A 22,033-nucleotide genomic window follows, 5' to 3' on the forward strand; every position below is an offset into this window, starting at 1 on the left:
AATGTATTCTTTTTAATGGCTGAGGTGCAGTAGGGCCGAGAGGAGCTACTCCACGTTCAAGGTAAAGAGGGGCAGCCGTGAGGAGATACCACTCGTCCAAGGTAAGGAGATACCCCACGTCCAAGCTAAGAGAAACCCAAGTAAGACAGTAGGTGTTGTGAGAGGCCATCAGAGGGCAGACACAATGAAACCATAATCACAGAAAACTAGCCAATCTGATCACATGGACCACAGCCTTGTCTAACTCAATGAAACTAAGCCATGCCATGTGAGGCCACCCAAGACGGATGGGTCATGGTGGAAAGGTCTGACAGAATGTGGTCCACTAGAGAAGGGAATGGCAAACCACTTCAGTATTCTTGCCTTGAGAACCCCATGAACAGTATGAAAAGGCAAAATGATAGGATACTGAAAGAGGAACTCCCCAGGTCGGTAGGTGCCCAATATGCTACTGGAGATCAGTGGAGAAATAACTCCAGAAAGAATGAAGGGATGGAGCCAAAGCAAAAACAATACCCAGTTGTGGATGTGACTGGTGATAGAAGCAAGGTCCGATGCTATAAAGAGCAATATTGTATAGGAACCTGGAATGTTAGGTCCATGAATCAAGGCAAATTGGAAGCGGTCAAACAGGAGATGGGAAGAGTGAATGTTGACATTCTAGGAATCAGTGAACTAAAATGGACTGGAATGGGTGAATTAAACTCAGATGACCATTATACCTACTACTATATCTACTACTGTGGGCAAGAATCCCTTAGGAGAAATGGAGTAGCCATCATGGTCAACAAGAGAGTCTGAAATGCAGTACTTGGATGCAATCTCAAAAATGACAGAATGATCTCTGTTCATTTCCAAGACAAACCATTCAATATCACAGTAATCGAAGCCTATGCCCCAACCAGTAACACTGAAGAAGCTGAAGTTGAACAGTTCTATGAAGACCTACAAGACCTTTTAGAACTAACACCCAAAAAAGATGTGCTCTTCATTATAGGGGACTGGAATGCAAAAGTAGGAAGTCAAGAAACACCTGGAGTAACAGGAAAATTTGGCCTTGGAATATGGAATGAAGCAGGGCAAAGACTAATAGAGTTTTGCCAAGAAAATGCACTGGTCATAGCAAATACCCTCTTCCAACAACACAAGAGAAGACTCTACACATGGACATCACCAGATGGTCAACACCGAAATCAGATTGATTATATTCTTTGCAGCCAAAGATGGATAAGCTCTACACAGTCAGCAAAAACAAGACCGGGAGCTGACTGTGGCTCAGATCATGAGCTCCTTATTGCCAAACTCAGACTTAAATTGAAGAAAGTAGGAAAAACCACTATACCATTCAGGTATGACCTAAATCAAATGCCTTATGATTATACAGTGGAAGTGAGAAATAGATTTAAGGGACTAGATCTGATAGACAGAGTGCCTGATGAACTATGGACGGAGGTTCGTGACATTGTACAGGAGACAGGGATCAAGACCATCCCCAGGAAAAAAAAATGCCAAAAAGCAAAATGGCTGTCTGGGGAGGCCTTCCAAATAGCTGTGAAAAGAAGAGAAGTGAAAAGCAAAGGAGAAAAGGAAAGATATAAGCATCTGAATGCAAAGTTCCAAGGAATAGCAAGGAGAGATAACAAAGCCTTCCTCAGGGATCAACGCAAAGAAATAGAGGAAAACAACAGAATGGGAAAGACTAGAGATCTCTTCAAGAAATTTAGAGATACCAAGGGAACATTTCCTGCAAAGATGGGCTCGATAAAGGACAGAAATGGTATGGACCTAATAGAAGCAGAAGATATTAAGAAGAGGTGGCAAGAATACACAGAAGAACTGTACAAAACAGATCTTCACGACCCAGATAAACACGATGATATGATCACTCACATAGAGCCAGACATCCTGGAATGTGAAGTCAAGTGGACCTTACAAAGCATCACTAAGAACAAAGCTAGTGGAGGTGATGGAATTTCAGTTGGGCTATTTCAAATTCTAAAAGATGATGCTGTGCAAGTCCTGCATTCAATATGTCAGCAAATTTGGAAAACTCAGCAGTGGCCACAGGACTAGAAAAGGTCAGTTTTCATTCTAATCCCAGAGAAAGGCAATGCCAAAGAATGCTGAAACTACTGCACAATTGAACTCATCTCACACGCTAGTAAAGTAATGCTTAAAATTCTCCAAGCCAGGCTTCAGCAATACGTGAACCATGAATTTCCACATGTTCAAGCTGGTTTTAGAAAAGGCAGAGGAACCAGAGATCAAATTGCCAACATCTGCTGGATCATCGAAAAAGCAAGAGAGTTCCAGAAAAACATCTATTTCTTCTTTATTGACTACACCAAAGCCTTTGACTGTGTGGATCACAATAAACTGTGGAAAATTCTGAAAGAGATGGGAATACCAGACCACCTGACCTGCGTCTTGAGAAATCTGTATGCAGGTCAGAAAGCAACAGTTAGAACTGGACATGGAACAACAGACTGGTTCCAAATAGAAAAAGGAGTACGTCAAGCCTGTATATTGTCACCCTGCTTATTTAACTTATATGCAGAGTACATCATGAGAAACGCTGGGCTGGATGAAGCACAAGCTAGAATCAAGATTGCCAGGAGAAATATCAATAACCTCAGATATGCAGATGACACCACCCTTATGGCAGAAAGTGAAGAGGAACTAAAAAGCCTCTTGATGAAAGTGAAAGAGGAGAGTGAAAAAGTTGGCTTAAAGCTCAACATTCAAAAACGAAGATCATGGCATCTGGTCCTATCACTTCATGGGAAATAGATGGGGAAACAGTGGAAACAGTGGCTGACTTTATTTTTTGGGCTCCAAAATCACTGCAGATGGTGACTACAGCCATGAAATTAAGACGCTTACTCCTTGGAAGGAAAGTTATGACCAATCTAGATAGCATATTCAAAAGCAGAGACATTACTTTGCCAACAAAGGTCCGTCTTGTCAAGGCTATGGTTTTTCCTGTGGTCAAGTATGGATGTGAGAGTTAGACTGTGAAGAAAGCTGAGCGCCAAAGAATTGATGCTTTTGAACTGTGGTGTTGGAGAAGACTCGTGAGAGTCCCTTTGACTGCAAAGAAACCCAACCAGTCACTTCTAAAGGAGTTCAGTCCTGGGTATTCATTGGAAGGACTGATGCTGAAGCTGAAACTCCAATACTTTGGCCACTTCATGCAAAGAGTTGACTCATTGGAAAAGACCCTGATGCTGGGAGGGATTGGCAGCAAAAGGGGAAAGGGACAACAGAGGATGAGATGGCTGGATTGCATCACCAATCAACGGGCAGGAGTTTGAATAAATTCCGGGAGTTGGTGATGGACAGGAAGGCCTGGCGTGCTGGGATTCATGGAGTTGCAAAGAGTCGGACACGACTGAGCGACTGAATTGAACTGAATATTCCATTGTGTATATGTACCACAGCTTTCTTATCCATTCGTCTGTTGATGGACATCTAGGTTGCTTCTATGTCCTGGCTATTATCCCTGCATTTCTCAGAGAACTCTGGCAACATGGTGGAGAATGGATCAGAAAAACGGAGGAGACATGCTGGGGGTCTGCACTAAGGCCATGTGATGGAGGGAAGAAAAACATAACTGTGTTCGAGCCTAGAGGACTCGCATCGGAAACGGGACAGGATTCTTCCCCGAATGATGATGCAGACCGCAGTGGCGTGTATTTATTTCTGCATTTAGCCTTCGCTGCAACATGTGAGTCATGGCATGTGAACTCAGTTGCTCCACATGGGATGTACTCGCCTGACCAGGGATCACAAAGTCTGAGCCACTGGCCCACCAAGGGAGGCCCTTTTCATCTTTAAAATTAGCTCTAGAGAATAAAGTATAGGGCACATGTGGAATTTGGTAGAGCAGTCTGTCAATGTGCCCCAGAGCCAGAATCAATTATATGAGGAATAAAAAAGATATCCAGCACCCAGTAAGGTAAAATGCACAATACTGCTATCTTAATTAAATTACCAGGCGTGCAGAGTAGGAAAAAAAGCCCATAATGAAGGAAAAAATAAATCAGCTGAAAGCAACCTAGAAGTGGCACCAAAGATACAACACGGACAAAAACAGCAGTTACTCTGACTGTATTTCATGTGTTCAAGAAGCTAGAGCAAAGGCTGTATATAATAGGTAGAGACAAGGAACATATTTTGCCAAGATGAAAATCAAACTTCTAGAGGTGAAAACTATAGTGTCTGAGATGAACACTATGCTTGATCGAATTGCTGTTTAGATCAACGTAGAAAAGAGATCAGTAAACATGACACAGCAATAAACACAATCAAAATGAAACAGAAAAATACATGAACATGCCCGTAATACTGAATTACAGTTATACATTGGGGAAAGCTGGAGGATGGGCTCTCTCTGGGTTATTTTTAACAAGCACCCGTGAAGCTATGCTGCTGCTGCTGCTAAGTCGCTTCAGTCGTGTCCGACTCTGTGCGACCCCATAGACGGCAGCCCATCAGGCTTCCCCGTCCCTGGGATTCTCCAGACAAGAACACTGGAGCGGGTTGCCATTTCCTTCTCCAATGCATGAAAGTGAAAAGTGAAAGCGAAGTCGCTCAGTTGTGTCCGACTCTTAGCGACTCCATGGACTGCAGCCTACCAGGCTCCTCCATCCATGGGATTTTCCAGGCAAGAGTACTGGAGTGGGGTGCCATTGCCTTCTCTGCCGTGAAGCTATAGTTATCTCAAAATAAAAACTTTTTAAAAACCTAAGTGTCAGGGAATCACAGGAAAATTTCAAGCAGTGTAATATCTGTCTTATTGGGAATTGTTGAAGGATAGAAAAATATTTGAATAAATAATGAGGAAAATAGTCTGAATACAGTAAAAATATCTTGCGAAAAACAAAGATGAAGACCTTTCTTAGATACACAAAATCTGAAAAAGAAATCATCACTAGCAGACCCAAAGAACAAAGAATACTAAAAAGAAATCTTTCAGGCAGAGGAAAATGATACCAGCTAGAAATGCAGATACACACAAAAGCATGATGAGTAAAAGAAACTGTGAAAGTAAACTGAAAGGTTTCATTTTCATTATTTAAAAATATGTGGTGGTTTAGCCGCAAGTCGTGTCCAACTCCTGCAACCTCAGAGACCCTGCCAGGCTCCTGTTTAAAATATAAGAATTAAATATTCAATGAAAAATAATAAGAATGTATTATGGATTAATAACACATACATGTTAAATGTATGACAATGAAAATCAAGGGTAAAGGAGTTAAATGGAAGTATACTGTTATAAGAGCACCAGTCTATGTGAACTGGTATTTATCTTGATGACAGACTCTGATAAATAAAAGATACATCCTATAAACCCTAATGCAACCACGAAAATCACACAATGAAGAGACATAGCTAATAAACCAAGAAAGGACATAAACAGAATTACGGGCTTCCCTGGTGGCTCATCTGATAATGAATCTGCCTGCGATGTGGGACACCTGGGTTCGATCCCTGGGTTGGGAAGATCCCCTAGAGAAGAGAAAGGCTACGCACTCCAGTATTCTGGCCTGGAGAATTCCAGGGACTATAAGTCCCTGGGGTCACAAAGAGTCGGATGCAACTGAGCCACTTTCAGTTTAACTTTTCATGTGACTCAGCAGCAGCAGAACAACTAAGCACAAAGAAAACTGGACTTCATCAAAACTAAAAATTCTGTCCATTAAAGGACATTATGGCACTTCCTTGGAGGTCCCGTTGTGAATGTCCAATGCAGGCAACACGGGTTCAATCCCTGATCCAGGAAGATTCCAGATGCCACAAGGCAACCAAGCCTCTATGCCCAGAGCCTGGGAACTGCAACTAGAGAAAGCCCACACACAGCAACAGAGATCCAGTACAGCCAATTCAATAAATCAAATTTTCTAGAAAGGACTTTATCCAGAAACTAGAAAGACAACTTAATAGAATAAAATGTTTTCATTCAGATCTGCTGCTGCTGCTAAGTCGCTTCAGTTGTGTCTGACTCTGTCCGACCCCATAGACGACAGCCCACCAGGCTCCCCCGTCCCTGGGATTCTCCAGGCAAGAACACTGGAGTGGGTTGCCATTTCCTTCTTCAATGCGTGAAAGTGAAGTCGCTCAGTCACGTCCAACCCTTAACGACCCCATGGACTGCAGCCCTGGCAAGAGTCAAATATCCCAAGCAAAGAATTCTTACAACTGAAGAACAGAAAGACAAAACAACTCCATTTTTTCAGATCAGAGGCAGAGATGGCCAACACACACATCAAAGATGCTCAACATCAGTAGTCACCATGTCAGACCCAGATCACGCCCACTAAGATGGCTATAATAATTTTTTACTTGAGAAAATAGTGTTGGTGAGATGTAGCTGTAACAAGGAAAGCAGTCCCAATGCACGCTGCAACGTGAATGAACATCAAAAACATGCTCTCAGGGAAAGCCAGACACAGAAGGTCACAGAGTGTATGATTTGATTTATTTTGAACCTAGAAAGAGGCCATGGTTACACAAAGCTGTAAATGGACTAAATGTCACTGAACTGTACACTCTAAAAGGTCAGTTTTCTTTTGGGTGAATTTCACCTTAATTAAAAAAAAATATATATATATATGCATATACACAGTAGTGAAGTGAAAGTGAAGCCGCTTAGTCGTGTCCGACTCTTAGCGACCCCGTGGACTGCAGCCTACCAGGCTCCTCCGTCCGTGGGATTTTCCAGGCAAGAGTACTGGAGTGGGGTGTCATTGCCTTCTCCAGTATACACAGTATCCCTATGTTTATTACACACACATACCTGATCCAAAAGAAAAGAATACCATGATAATAAATTTAAACCTGATAATAAGGAAAATAAACTTACATGTAAACAGCCTGTGTGTTAGTCACTTCCCATGGACTGTAGCTCACCGGGCTCCTCTGTCCATGGGATTCTTCAGGCAAGTATACTGGAGTGGGTTGCCATTTCCTTCTCCAGAAACCATCTAAGCACTCTAAAATGAACAGATTGTCAAAGTGGAATGAAAAAAGGAAGACCCACCTACATGCTGTCTACAAGAAACCTGTTTTAAACATACAGACTCCACTTTCCTGAACCCTGCCCCATGTGGCTCTTCCCTTGGTTGATTTTAATCTCTATCCATTTGCGGTAAAAAATCATAACCATGAATATACCAGCTCTCAGTGAGTTCTGTGGATCCTCCAAGGCAATTGTCACACATGAGAGTAGTCTTGGGGACCCCCAACTCTTCAAACTAGTGACTCTGTCAAGGCTGCAGTGTGCTCGATCAATATACAATTGCATTTCTATAATGTAAGTGATGAACAGTGATTCACAGCAACATATACAAAAGTTAATCAAATCAGATCACGGAACTAAATGAAAAATCTAAACCTATATATCATATAGAAGAAAATACAGAAGAAACTTTTGGTGACCCTGGATTAGGTAAATATTCTCAGACATGACACCAAAAGCCACAGCTATAAAATAAAGAGTTGATAAGTGGTATTTCAAGATTAAGACCTTCTGTTTTTTTAAAGACACTGTCAAAATAATAAAAAGCTACAAAATAGAAGAATATATTTGCAAATCATGTATTTGCAAATACATGTATCCAGAATATAAAGAAATCTCACCACCCAGTAGTGAGAAAAAACAAACTCCCCAATAAAAATATGTAGAAAATATCTAAACATACTTCACCAAAAATAGATGGATAGTAAAAAACAAGCCCATGAAAAAAATTTTCAGTATCATTATTCACCAGAAAAATGTAAATTAAAACTACAGTGAGATATCACTTCACAGCCACTAGGATGGTTGTAGTCAATAACACATTATGCCAGAAATAGACTGAAAGACATAGAGAACAAACCAGTGTTTACCAGTGGCAGAAGAAAGTGGGAAGGGGCAAGATGGGGCTAGGGGATTAGAACTACCATGTATCAACTAGATAAGCAACCAGGATATATTGTACAGCACAGGGAAAATAGAGCCATTATCTTGTCAGAATTCTTACATTATCTTGTAAGAATGGCATTTAACCAGCAGAAATACTCAATCACTACACTGTGTATATGAAAGTAACACAATATTGTAAGTCAACTACACTTAACAAAAAAGATATTATGCCAAGTGTTAGGATGTAGAGAAACTGGAACTCTAATACACTGCTGGGGGAGACGTAAGATGGTACTTTAGAAAACTGCTTGACAGAGTCTTAAAAAGTTAAGACATTCACCTACTATGACTCAACCATACTTTTTCGAGGTATTTACCCACAAGAAATGGAAAGCATATAATCATATACAGATGGGTACACAAACGTGAACAGCAGTTTTAGCACCAAAATGCAAACAAACCAGTATCATCAAGGGGACTGGACGAACTATTTTATCCATACAGTGGACTAATACTCAGCAATAAAAGGGAATAAACTCAAAATGGATTAAAGATCTAAACGTAAGACCAGAAACTATAAAACTCTTAGAGGAGAACATAGGCAAAACACTCTCCGACATAAACCACAGCAGGATCCTCTATGACCCACCTCCCAGAATATTGGAAATAAAAGCAAAAATAAACAAATGGGACCTAATTAAAATTAAAAGCTTCTGCACAACAAAAGAAACTACAAGCAAGGTGAAAAAGCCTTCAGAATGGGAGAAAATAATAGCAAATGAAGCAACTGACAAACAACTAATCTCAAAAATATACAAGCAACTCCTGCAGCTCAATTCCAGAAAAATAAATGACCCAATCAAAAAATGGGCCAAAGAACTAAACAGACATTTCTCCAAAGAAGACATACATATGGCTAACAAACACATGAAAAGATGCTCAACATCACTCATTATCAGAGAAATGCTAATCAAAACCACAATGAGGTACCATTTCATGCCATTCAGAATGGCTGTGATCCAAAAGTCTACAAGCAATAAATGCTGAAGAGGATGTGGAGAAAAGGGAACCCTCTTACACTGTTGGTGGGAATGCAAACTAGTACAGTCACTATGGAGAACAGCGTGGAGATTCCTTAAAAAACTGGAAATAGAACTGCCTTATGACGCAGCAATCCCACTGCTGGGCATACACACTGAGGAAACCAGAACTGAAAGAGAAACATGTACCCCAATGTTCATCGCAGCACTGTTTATAATAGCCAGGACACGGAAGCAACCTAGATGTCCATCAGCAGATGAATGGATAAGAAAGCTGTGGTACATACACTCAGTGGAGTATTACTCAGCCATTAAAAAGAATATATTTGAATCAGTTCTAATGAGGTGGATGAAACTGGAGCCTATTATACAGAGTGAAGTAAGCCAGAAAGAAAAACATCAATACTGTATACTAACACATACATATGGAATTTAGAAAGATGGTAACGATAACCCTGTATGCGAGACAGCAAAAGAGACACAGATGTATAGAACAGTCTTTTGGACTCTGTGGGTGGGGGGATGATTTGGGAGAATGGCATTGAAACATGTATAATACCATATAAGAAATGAATCGCCAGTCCAGGTTTGATGCAGGATACAGGATGCTTGGGGCTGGTGCACTGGGATGACCCAGAGGGATGGTATGGGGAGGGAGGTGGGAGGGGGGTTCAAGATTGGGAACACGTGTACACCCGTGGTGGATTCATGTTGATGTATGGCAAAACCAATACAATATTGTAAAGTAATTAGCCTCCAATTAAAATAAAATATATATATATATATATTTTAAAAGAAAATAAAAATATATATACAATAAAAAAACAAATATAAAAAAATAATAAAAGGGAATGAACTCATGATACACATAACAGCACAGCTGAACCTCAAAATTAGTATGCTCAGTGAAGGAGGCCAGATTTTAAAAAAAAAGAATACACACTGCATAATTCCATTCACATATGATTCTAGAAGATGCCAAGTGATCTATAGTGATTCAAAGCACTAACTATGTTGTTCTGGACAAGTACACCTTTTCAGGTCTTGTGAAATGAAAGTCACTCAGTTGTGTCCATCTCTTTGCTACCCCATGAACTATACAGTCCATGGAATTCTCCAGGCCAGAATACTGGAGTAGGTAGCCTTTCCCTTCTCCAGGGGATCTTCCCAACCCAGGGATCGAACCCAGGTCTCCCACATTGCAGGCAGATTCTTTCCCAGTTGAGCCACCAGGGAAGCCCAAGCACACTGGAGTGGGTAGCTTATCCCTTCTCCAGGGGATCTTCCTGACCCAGGAATCGAACTGGGGTCTCCTGCATTGCAGGCGGATTCTTTACCAACTGAGCTTTCAGGGAGGCCCGCTTTCTAAGCCTTAGTTTCTATGAAATGACGACAGATCACAGCAATACCCATTTCAGAGTTGTTGTGAGCAGGAAATGCGGGATCTATATCCTTAAAATTGCACCTGGCAAGAGTGAATACCATGTGTAACCATTAAATAGCACTTGACCATTATGTGTAGATGTATATGACACGTGAGGTGATCAATTTCACAAAAGTCAATGTGTTTTCATTGGTTACAGGAGATGGTTTCTATGACCAAAACATTGATCAATTTCACAAAAGTCAATGTGTTTGCATTGGTTAAAGGAGATGGTTTCTATGACCAAAACACTGATCAATTTCACAAAAGTTAACGTATTTTCATTGGTTACAGGAGATGGTTTATATGACCAAAACACTGCATTGTGCCAAAAACAGACACTGGACATCATTTCCATCACTTACCATCCAGTGACACCTCCAATTAACAGCTGGGTTGCCACACTATACTTTTCGGCTGAAGGCCCAGATTCCTGTCCAAAGAGCGTGCGCCACCATGGCTGCTTTTTAGCAAGTTCTGCAAGGTCCAGTGACTCAAACTTTCCCTCAAAGTTTCCTACAAGAATTAAGATACTGGTTAAGAAAACAGTTACTGTCACAATAAATCACTAACATTCCTACCCTAGATTAAGAGACATTTAAGGAAACAGAGACAGTTGTAATAAGAACCTCCAAATATTTATCTGTTTTAAATAGCAAATTCACTCGGAAATTCTGACCAGCAACTTTTGAAAATCAGACAAAAATCAACAAATATCTTAGAGGGGGAAAAAATCTCCACAATTTAGAATGAGTACTCCAGTTTCTCCTCTCAAGCTGAAAAACCCCCAAAGGACCCAGGAAAAACTGGTAGGAGAATTCTTACAAAATTACAGTAACACAGAGGTAACTAATTTCAAGAGTTATACAACTAATCTATTTACCAGTGCAGAACTGACATAAGCACAGAAAAATCTACCAATGGATGAGAACCCAGAATCTAGAAGTAGATCTACACATATAGTCATTTGATTGTCAGTGTCATGGCACAAAAGTTATTTACTAGGGAAAGTTTTCAACACATTGTGTGAGAACTACTAGGTATCTGTACTAATGAAAACAAAAGGTCAATCCTTACTTGACACAATGCCCAAAATATAATTGAAGAATTAATTCAAGGCTGACCACAGATTCCAATTTAGCAAAACCAAACTATGGGTGTTTAAGGAACTGGATTTTCTAGGGCCTGCTCTCGTTCAGTTGCTCAGTCCTGTCTGACTCTTTGTGACACCATGGACTGTAGCACGCTAAGCTCTTCTGTCCCATGGGATTTCCCAGGCCAGAATACTGGAATGGGTTGCCATTTCCTTCCACCCAGGGATCGAACCTGCATCTCCTGCGTTGGCAAGCAGATTCTTTACCACTGAGCCCCCTGGGAAGCCCTGTATGGCCTAAGCAGTAGTTAAATGACAATTTTTCTTCCAATGTAACCACAACACATTAATGCTGTGTTGAAGAAGAAAAGCTCTCCCTGGGTCAAAGAACATCACTGAAAACAAGCAAGAGTTTTTTTGAGTTTTGTTTTAATGTCAAGACCTTTAGCTCAAGAGAGGGCTCCAGCCCAAACGGGTCAAATCAGAAACACTGAGTTCACCCAAAGTCACTCAGTCATTAAACAAATGCTGCCAAGTGCTATGTGGAGAAGTCAGTAGCCTTGCTTGCCATTTGGGGCAGAAAGGATTACAGGATTATTGATCATCAGTATGATACAGACAAATCCCTACTGTCAACCTCAAGGTTTCTCACCACAATTTCCTAGGTGCAAATAACTTATTCGCTACACATTTTAAGTAAATTGAGGGCAGTCTGCTCTGCAGAAACTCCCTTATGGATACCAACACCTTGCAAGTTATCACTCAGTTGTGTCCGAGTCTTTGTGACCCCGTGGTCTGTAGCCCACCAGGCTTCTCTGTCTATGGGATTTTCCAGGTAAGAACACTGGAGTGGGTTGCCATTTCCTTCCCCAGGGGATCTTCCTGACCCAGATATTGAACCCAAGTCTCCCGCATTGCAGGCTGACTCTTTACCAACACCTTAGAGTCACTGCAATTCCGTGGTGTGCTGGGAAACATGGAAGGATCGCGATGGGGTGGGGACATGCTGGTGTGTCGTGCACACCCACAGCCAGGACATGACATCACTGAATTGTGACGGTGCTGAACATGGAGCTGGGGTGGAGGCAGACTGGTGTGTGTGTGTGTACGTGTGCAGGTTGGGGTATGTGTGTGTGTTGGCAGACTGGTATGGGGGGGCAGACTGGTGTGTGTGTGTGGGAGGCAGACTGGTCTGTGTGTATGTGTGTGTGTGTGTGCAGACTGGTGTGTGTATGGTGGGGGCAGGGGGCAGACTGGTGTGTGTGTGTGTGTGTGCAGACTGGTGTGCGGGGGAGACTGGTGTGTGTGGGGGGGGCACACTGGTGTGTGTGTTGCACACGAATAGCCATTGTGATGGCACTAAACATGGAGCTGGGGTGGGGGCAGACTGGTGTGTGTGTTGCACATGCACAGCCAGGGCATGACATCACTGAATTGTGACGGCGCTGAATGAGGAGCTGGGGCGGGGGCAGCCGTGCGTGCGTGCGTGCGTGTGTGTGTGTGTGTGTGTGTGTGTGCAGACTGGTGGGGGTAGATTGGTGGGTGTATCAGTGTGTGTGTGTACAGACTGGTGTGTGTGTGTGTTGCACAGAACAGTAAGGGCATGACCTCACTGAATTGTGACGGCACTGAACGGTAAGCTGGGACAGGGGCAGACTAGTGTGTGTTGGGGGGCAGACTGGTGTGTGTGTGTCAGTGTGTGTGTGAACAGACTGGTGTGAGTATGTGTCTGTGTGTGTGTGTGCAGACTCGTGTGGAGTGGTAGACTGCTGTGTGTGTGGGGGGCAGACTGGTGTGTGTGTGTGTTGCACAAGTACAGCAAGGGCATGACATCACTGAACTGTGACAGCGCTGAATGAGGAGCTGGGGCGGGGGCAGACTAGTGTGTGTGAGTGCACATGTGCAGATTGGTGTCTGTATGTGTGGGGGGGGGCAGACTGGTGTGTGTGTGTGTGTTGCACAAGCACAGCAAGGGCATGACATCACTGAATTGTGAAGGCACTGAATGAGGAACTGGGGCGGGGGCTGACTAGTGTGTGTGTTGGGGGGGGCAGACTGGTGTGTGTGTGTGTTGCACACCCACAGCCAGGGCATGACATCATGGAATTGTGACGGCGCTGAACGCAGAGCTGGGGCGGGGGCAGACTGGTGTGTGTGTGTGTGTCTGTGTCTGTCTTGGACGCGCACAACCAGGGCGTGACATCATGAAATTGTGACGGCACTGAATGCGCAGCTGGAAGAGGTGTGGGGCTATCTCCACCACATGGACATGACAGCTGTCCATAACCGAAGAGTACAGATAACAGTGAAACATGGCAAATAAGAGAGAATGAATTCTGAGTCCTTCCATTCTTGTGTTTTAAACAGAATTTCTGTAACCTTGTTTATGTAAATTTATAAAACTCATACAAGTACATATGAGTTTTCGGTGATGGCTCTGTAAGACAGTGAAAGTTAAGTCGCTCAGTCGTGTCCAACTCCTTGGGACCCCATGGACTGTAGCCCACCAGGCTCTTCCGTCCATGGAATTTTCCAGGCAAGAGTACTGGAGTGGGTGGCCATTTCCTTCTCCAGGGGATCTTCCCAACCCAGGGATCGAACCCGGGTCTCCCACATTGCAGGCAGATGCTTTACCATCTAAGCCACCAGGGAAGCCCTATGAGACAGTACTGAACTGAATACAGTCTGTAGCATTCACAGTGGGACAAGAAGCAGGAAGACTTGGTCCACTGTGTATTTGATTACAGGGACTCTGTTTTTTGTCTTTTTCTGAGACTCCTGAGTATGCAGACTACAGAGACGATTTCCAAGAACCGTATCCTGTGTCCGCTTTCAAACCCATCAAAGCGCCAGGAGGGGCAGCCCGCACACAGAATGACCCGCCTGAAGTCTCTGGGTTCCCGACCGCTTCCGAGAACACAAACCAAAAGTTGCCGGGTCCAGGCTGCCGGGGCGGGGCCGGAAGGCGGAGGAGCCTGCCCGGAGCCGAACCCCCGGAAAAGGTCGGCTCCAGCGCGGCCGCTGACCTTGGCTGGGCCCGGCCAGAGCTCCAGCGCCCTCCCCCGCCCCTGCGCCGCGCGGGTTCCTTGGGGCGGAGGGCGCGGCCTGGCCTGGGAGGAGCGGAGCCCATCCCTTTCCGGAGCCCGGGAAGGCGGCTCCTCGCGGCGCCACCGGGGGCCCGCGCCCGCCCTTACCTTGACTGGCGGCGGCCATTTCGGCGAGCTCGTCTCGCGATGACACCCGCGCGGCTTCGCCGCGGGAGGACGCGGAGTGGCGCGCCGCCGCCGTCTGCGCGAGCTGGCTTCCGGTACGTTGGGTAGATGTTTCCATTCCCACGGCGGCGGCGGAAGAGGCCGGGCGGGGCACGGGCTGTCCCCTCCCCTTCTCGGCGCGCTGGCGCGTCACAGAGCCCCGGGGGCGGGGCTACAAGCGTAGTGGCCCCGCCCCCCCGGCGGGCCAGGCCGCGCGTGCGCAGAAGGCCTTTTGCGGCCGCGCTGGCTCCCTACTTCCGGTCCCGCTCGCAGGTCGCAGGGAGGAGGCTTCCTTTCGGTTCCCCGCTAAACGTTACGCGACCTTTCCTTCGCGAACGCTGTTTCGCTCCTTCCTTTACGAAAAAGTTCAAAGGCGGGCTCGTGGTGGTGGTTCATGTCAACACTGAGCACGTACTTATCACTGCCCCAGCCCCAAGCGACAGCGACAGCTGTTGTGACTCCGTCCTAGTTCACGGCGACACCGCCCTGCCAGAAACCTTGCTGTTATTCCAATGCTTCCGTCTCAGCCCAAATGGCCCTCAGCGAACAGGCCACCTGCTATCGTACCATTAAACCCGATCCTCACGGCTGTGGCCAGAGATCACGACCCTCCCTTGCTCAGAACCCTACCATGGCTCCCTAGAGCCTTCAGTGTACAAGTCACAGGCCCCTTACTGAAATGTAAGCTTCTTATATTTGCGCGTTAAGGTACGCATCCCATGACCATCGGAATTTAAAATTGCGACCTGGTTCATCCCTCCTTCCCCTTCTCATACTTTACTTTCTTTTTGGGCGCAGTTCTTAGTTCACCTGACATGCATAAGGGACCCCTGTCTTACAGGTATTGCTTAGCCTCTCTCAGTTGATGGTTTTCCCTGCTGTGCACCCGGTGCCTGGGACGGTGTTTGCGTAGGACCGTGTCTGATTAGGACAAATGAGCCATTGTGTGCTCTTTGGCGAACCACTTAACCACTCTGCCCCTTAGATGGTGCACCTGTACTTACTTTGCAGTCTCACTGTGAGGATTAAGTCACATAATGTGTAAAGCATCTGACATAGTTCAGTTCAGTCGCTCAGTCGTGTCCGACTCTTTGTGACCCCATGGACTGCAGCTCGCCAGGCTTCCCTGTCCATCACCAACTCCTGGAGCTTACTCAAACTCATGTCCAAGAGTCGCCAGCGTCACTGCCATAATTATCACACTCTTTTGTAACTAGAGGCTTTCCTGGTGGCTCAGACTGTAAAGAATCTGCCTGCAACACAGGACACCTGAGTTCGATCCCTAGATCAGGAAGATCCTCTGGCAGAGGTGGCTACACACTCCAATATTCTTGCCTGAAGAATTCCATGGACAGAGAAGCCTGGCGGACTACAGTCCGTGGGGCTTCAAAGAGTCAGACACGACTAGGCAACTGACCCTCATAGTAACTATGTATCTACTTTTCTATCTACGGGGCTATGCTATGACTACCATAAGGCAGGAACTGGATTTTATTCATCTCTGAAGCATGGACGTATAGAAAAAGGGTTAGGAGCATGGCTTCTGGAGCTAGATTAAATGGTTTTTTAATGCTACAGTTTACAAACTGTGTGACCATGGCCAAGATCCCTAACCTCTCCATGCTTCAGTTTCATGACCTGTATGATGAAGACAAGAATGCTTGTTGCCTTAGAAAGCACTTAGAAGACTTCCTGGAATATATTACATGCCCACTATTATCTCTGCAATGTTCTGCCTAGCAGAGAGAAGGTCTCAGCAAATATTTAACCAAGGGGGTTTCTTCCTGATTGTTTCCAAGCCTGACAATACCTTGCCAATTTCTCCCAGCCAATTCTTATCTGTGTACAACTGGACTCTGCATGATAACACTTCTTATAGAAACCCTGACAAAGATTCTTATTAGCTCCTGTACTTTGAGACCCTTAGGGGAGGCTCTCATACCTGCTAATATGCATTAAACTGAGTAGGGTTTCTGCTTGAGTGCAGCATGGCTATATTTTTATGTAAGGGAATACAGCCTATACTCTGGCCAAATGTAAACAACCTTAAGAAGCATATATGGAATTTAGAAAGATGGTAACGATAACCTTGTATGTGAGACAGCAAAAGAGACACAGATGTATAAAACAGTCTTTTGGACTCTGTGGGAGAGGGAGAGGGTGGGATGATTTGGGAGAATGGAATTGAAACATGTATAATATCATATATGAAATGAATCGCCAGTCCAGGTTTGATGCATGATACTGGATGCTTGGGGCTGGTGCACTGGGATGACCCAGAGGGATGGTATGGGGAAGGGGGTTCAGGATGGGGAACACGTGTATACCCATGGCGTATTCATGTTGATGTATGGCAAAAACCAATACAATATTGTAAAGTAATTAACTTCCAATTAAAATAAATAAATTTATATTTAAAAAAATAAACCAAAAGTCACATTTTGGAAAAAAAAGAAGCATCAGGTAGAAATGGTGCCAGAAACATAAATACATGAATGCTAGGTAGTTCTGAGTGCTCTGTAGGAAAATGAAGCCCATCAATATGGCCCACATATTGATGGCGCCAATGTAGAGAGAGAGCGTATAGTGTCAAGGCACAGGTCCACATGTGAGCTCATTAGAAGGCAAAACTTGAGCCAGGAGAGTGAAACCATGTGGTGACCTGGGGAAAGGTGTTTCAGGTAGAGGAGATGGCAGGTGCTAAGATTCAGGTGCTCAGTGTTTTAGAACAAGAAGGCCAGTAGCCAGACTGAGGTGAAACCTTAGAGGTAGGAGAAAAGGACATGCAAACCATCAGGAAGACTCTAAAGTTAAGTCCCTCAGTCATGCCCCACTCTTTGTGACCCCATGGACTGTAGTCCACCAGGCTCCTCCATCCATGGAATTTTCTAAGCAAGAGTACTGGAGAGGGTGGCCATTGCCTTCTCCAGGGGATCTTCCCGACCCAGGGATTGAACATGGGTCTCCCACATTGTGGACAGATGCTTTACCATCTGAGCCACCAGGGAATCCCTTAGGGAAGACTCTAGGACATGGTCCAAATGTAAGCTATTGCTCTGAATGAGGTCAGAAGCCAGTGGAGGGTTCTGGGCAAAGAACTGACTGGATCTGCTTTATGGTTTTAAAGGTCATTCAGTGGTGTCTGCGTGAGGGGCAAGGGGAGAAGCAGGGGCAACTCTTAGCATGCAGGTTGCTCTTGCTCATGCACAGATTCCAGAATCTTCGACATCCTGAGTGTCTCTTCTTCCTGCTGGTAAGAAAGAGGGTTGGAGGCCACCAGGAATATGAAGACAGCTTGGTGATCCTCTTCACCTGAGCCCACTTCTTCCTTTTCTCCAAAGTTCTGATCAAAGCAACAGTCTTGGGCCCCTGCTGCTTTCAGAGGTGAATGGGTTAAGCTTGAGCTCAGCCTTCCTCTTCCTACTCACTTCTTCCTGTGGTGGCTTCCCATCACCCAAAAGGAAGCAATCCTATCTGCCACTGCTGAGCTCTCATGCTGTTCTTAAGTCCCCTAATGTCCTTTCCAAAAACTTTGGAACTTTTCACGAAATCATAGAAAATTTACCTGTTTTTTTTGTTTTTTTTTTGCCTCCTGGAAGCCTAGGATGTTTTTAGAGAACTGATTTTTCGCTTCTCCAGTTGAACATTTTCCAGCCATCAGAGCCATGCACATCAAGCTATCTACCTGCTTCTTTCTGTGCCTCTGGCCATGCAGCTTCAGTGCCATCAGAAGATACTACCTGGGTGCAGTGGAACTCTCCTGGGACTATATGCAAAGTGAACTGCTCAGTGAGCTGCATGTGAACACAAGGTAAACCCAGGTTCTTGAGGTGCTGGGCAGGATGGTGGGTGTGGGACTCTGGCTGGCGGAAGATACAGACATGGGTTACAGTGGCTGTGATACTACTGAAGCCCTAAAGAGCATTTCCAAGTCACTGCCAATCCTTTTCATAGATATAACCTATTTGTTGATTTTTTTCCCCTATCTTGTCCATTGCTTCTCTTTGTCACATGCTGCCACTCTGGAAACTGGAGAGTGGGATAGAGTGAGGGCAGAGAGGCAAGAAGCGTAAGAGATGGAACAAAACTTCTATCAGGGAGAAGAGCAACAAGACCCATCAGTATTACCCAGTTTTGGTGTAAAGATAGTATTAACCATGAATTCAGAAGCTTTTCATCTTTTCTGGGTTCTGGCACATTTTGTAAGAGTAGGATTAAATAATCTTTCCAATATTATCTGTGGTCATTGATTTAGTCAGATTTTCTACCTATTCTTCGGTCAATGTTTATTTATATACATTTTCCTAGAAAGCAATCCATTATGCCTGGATTTTATAGTGTATTGGAATCAAGTCACATAGTAGTCATGTGATATTGTTAACCTCTTTTGTGTCTGTAGTTATATCTCTGTTCTTAGCTTGTGTATGTTCTCGTTACCTCTCTTACAAGTAATATTTTCAGGACGTTTCTGGATTGTATTGCTTTTGTCAGGAACCTGCCTCTTTTGGGTCCATCAATTTCCACTTTTATTTTCATCAGTTCATTTCTTCTTCCTTACTTCCTTTGGTTCATTTTGTTGATCTAATTGTTTGCTTATTGAGTTGAATGCTGAAACATTTATTTACAATTTTGTTGTGTTTTCTTTAAATGTGTATTATAAAGTTTTAAGCCCAGTACATACTTGATGGTAATGTAAATATTATATATGGTCATGTCATACAAGTGTTACAATCTTTTTTGTTCTGCTTGCTTTGCTCCCTACATTTCTTCTACCTGAACCTGCTTCTTGATTATCCCCAATCGGGTAGCCCTAGTATGGTAATATAGATTCATGAACACACATGTTTGCACATATATGCAAATAAAGGTTTTCTTTGTCATTGTTTTACAAAAATAGGATACTATACATTTTTCTCACTCATTAACACCTAATGGAATCCTGTGCAAGTCAATTTAATGACTATGTAAAATTTCTTTCCCTTTCTTCTCCTGCCTTCAATCTTTTCCAGCATCAGGATCTTTTCCAATGAGTCAGTTTTTCGCATCAGATGGCTAAAGTATTGGAGTTTCAGCTTCAGCATCAGTCCTTCCAATGAATATTCAGGACTGATTTCCTTTAGGATGGACTGGTTGGATCTCCTTGCAGTCCAAGGGACTCTCAAGAGTCTTCTCCAACACCACACTTCAAAAGCATCAATTCTTTGGTGCTCAGCCTTCTTTATAGTCCAACTCTCACATCCATACATAACTACTGGAAAAACCATAGCTTTGACTATTCAGACATTTGTCAGCAAAGCAATATATCCGCTTTTTAATATGCTATCTAGTTTTGTCATAGCTTTTCTTCCAAGGAGCAAGTGTCTTTTAATTTTGTGGCTGCAGTCACCACCTGCAGTGCTTTTGGAGCCCAAGAAAATAAAGTTCATCACTGTTTCCATTGTTTCCCCATTTATTTGCCATGAATGATGGGACAGGATGCCGTGATCTCCGTTTTTTGAATGTTGAGTTTTAAGCCAGCTTTTTTACTCCTCTTTCACTTTCATCAAGAGCCTCTTTTGTTCCTGTTCTCTTTCTGCCATAAGGGTGGTGTCATCTGCGTATCTGAGGTTATTGATATTTCTCCTGGCAATCTTGATTCCAGCTTGTGCTTCATCCAGCCCAGCGTTTCTCATGATGTACTCTGCATATAAGTTAAATAAGCAGGGTGACAGTATACAGCCTTGTCGTACTCCTCTCCCAATTTGGAACCAGTTTGTTGTTCCATGTCTGGTTCTAACTGTTGCTTCTTGACCTGCATACAGGTTTTTCAGGAGGTAGGTAAGGTGGTTTGTTATTCCCATCTCTTTAAGAATTCTCCACTGTTTGCTGAGATCCACACAAAGGCTTTAGCATCATCAATGAAGCAGAAGTAGATGTTTTTCTTGAATTCTCTTGCTTTTTCTATGATTCAGCAGATGTTGGCTATTTGATTTCTGATTCCTCTGCCTTTTCTAAATCCAGCTTGAACATCTGAACATTCTTGGTTCACATACTGTTGAAGCCTGGCTTGAGCATTTTGAGAATTTTGAGCATTACTATGCTAGCATGAGAAGGAATGGCAACCCACTCCAGTACTCTTGCCTGGAAAATCCCATGGACGGAGGAGCCCAGTAGGCTGCAGTCCATGGGGTCGCTAAGAGTTGGACACAACTGAGCGACTTCCCTTTCACTTTTCCCTTTCATGCATTGGAGAGGGAAATGGCAACCCACTCCAGTATTCTTGCCTGGAGAATCCCAGAGACGGGGGAGCCTGGTGGGCTGCCATCTATGGGGTCGCACAGAGTCGGACATGACTGAAGTGACTTAGCTTAGCAGCATGCTAGCATATGAAATGAGTGCAATTGTGCAGTAGTTTGAACATTCTTTGGCACTGCCCTTCTTTGAGATTGGAGTGAAAACTGACCTTTCCCAGTCCTGTCACCACTGCTGAGTTTTTATATTTGCTTGCATATTGAGTGCAGCACTTTCACAGCATCATCTTTTAGGATTTGAAGTAGCTCAACTGGAATTCCATCCCCTCCACTAGCTTTGTTCGTAGCAGTTTGCAATAACATCTACTTATTATCTCACAGTTTCAGTGGGTCAGAAATCCAGGTGGGCTCAACTAGGAACTCGACTTGGGATCATACAAGGCCAAAATCAAGGTGTTCACAGGGCTATGGTCCTTACTGGAGGCTCCAGCTTGGGGGAGTAGGGGGAAACCCACTTCCATGCTCAACTGGAATTTAGTTCCTTCTTTCAGTTTCCATGCAGTGCCCTCTATCTTCATGCTAACAAGTGTACATCAAGTCTCTTTCATGCTTCAGATCTAACTTCAATCTCCATGACATCTGTTAAAACTTCTGCTCTGTCTCCCTCTTCCACTTTTAAGAATCCTCATGGTTACATTGGACCCACCCAGACATTTCAAGATCCTCTCCCATCTCAAGATCAACTGATTAACAACCTTAATTCCATCTGTCAAGTTTCTTCTGCTACCTAACAGAACATATTCCTGAGCATAATGCCAAGGGGCAGAGGTCACGAGAGACATTTTCCCTACCACAGGTATAATTTACATATAGTGAAACACACAGATTTTTAAATGTGCAGTTTGAGAAGTTTTGACAAATCATACCAGTTACATAAACACCACCCCAATCAATCATCCTGCAACCTTTTAGTAAGTCTGTCTACCTTGACCCGGCACCAGGCAACAAGCTCCTTTCTGGAATTACAAATTTGCTTTTGACTTTACAAGACTTTTATATCAGTAAATTCATACAGTATGCACTCTTCAGT

General features: G+C 43.9%; 2 protein-coding genes across 4 annotated transcripts in view; one reads left to right on the top strand and one right to left on the bottom strand.

Moving 5' to 3' along the window:
• The window catches only part of FUNDC2 (FUN14 domain containing 2), a 42,526-nt gene extending 27,708 nt beyond the window's left edge, over positions 1–14,818 (bottom strand). Inside the window, exons 1-2 of one of the 2 annotated variants that reach the window (XM_070366179.1) lie at positions 14,657–14,818; positions 10,735–10,885 (exon numbers count right to left, since the gene is read on the bottom strand). In XM_070366179.1, the coding sequence (XP_070222280.1) occupies positions 10,735–10,885; positions 14,657–14,792 (287 nt within the window). In that variant the 5' untranslated portion in view covers positions 14,793–14,818. The remainder of the gene's footprint in view (positions 1–10,734; positions 10,886–14,656) is intronic. The other variant, XM_070366178.1, reaches the window with a different exon arrangement.
• The window catches only part of F8 (coagulation factor VIII), a 142,382-nt gene continuing 134,978 nt past the window's right edge, over positions 14,630–22,033 (top strand). Inside the window, exons 1-2 of one of the 2 annotated variants that reach the window (XM_070366172.1) lie at positions 14,630–14,769; positions 18,313–18,524. In XM_070366172.1, coding sequence (XP_070222273.1) covers positions 18,379–18,524 — 146 coding nt within the window. In that variant the 5' untranslated portion in view covers positions 14,630–14,769; positions 18,313–18,378. The remainder of the gene's footprint in view (positions 14,770–18,312; positions 18,525–22,033) is intronic. The other variant, XM_070366173.1, reaches the window with a different exon arrangement.

The sequence above is a fragment of the Bos mutus genome, chromosome X (assembly GCF_027580195.1).
Source record: "Bos mutus isolate GX-2022 chromosome X, NWIPB_WYAK_1.1, whole genome shotgun sequence".
NCBI classification, from domain to species: domain Eukaryota; kingdom Metazoa; phylum Chordata; class Mammalia; order Artiodactyla; family Bovidae; genus Bos; species Bos mutus.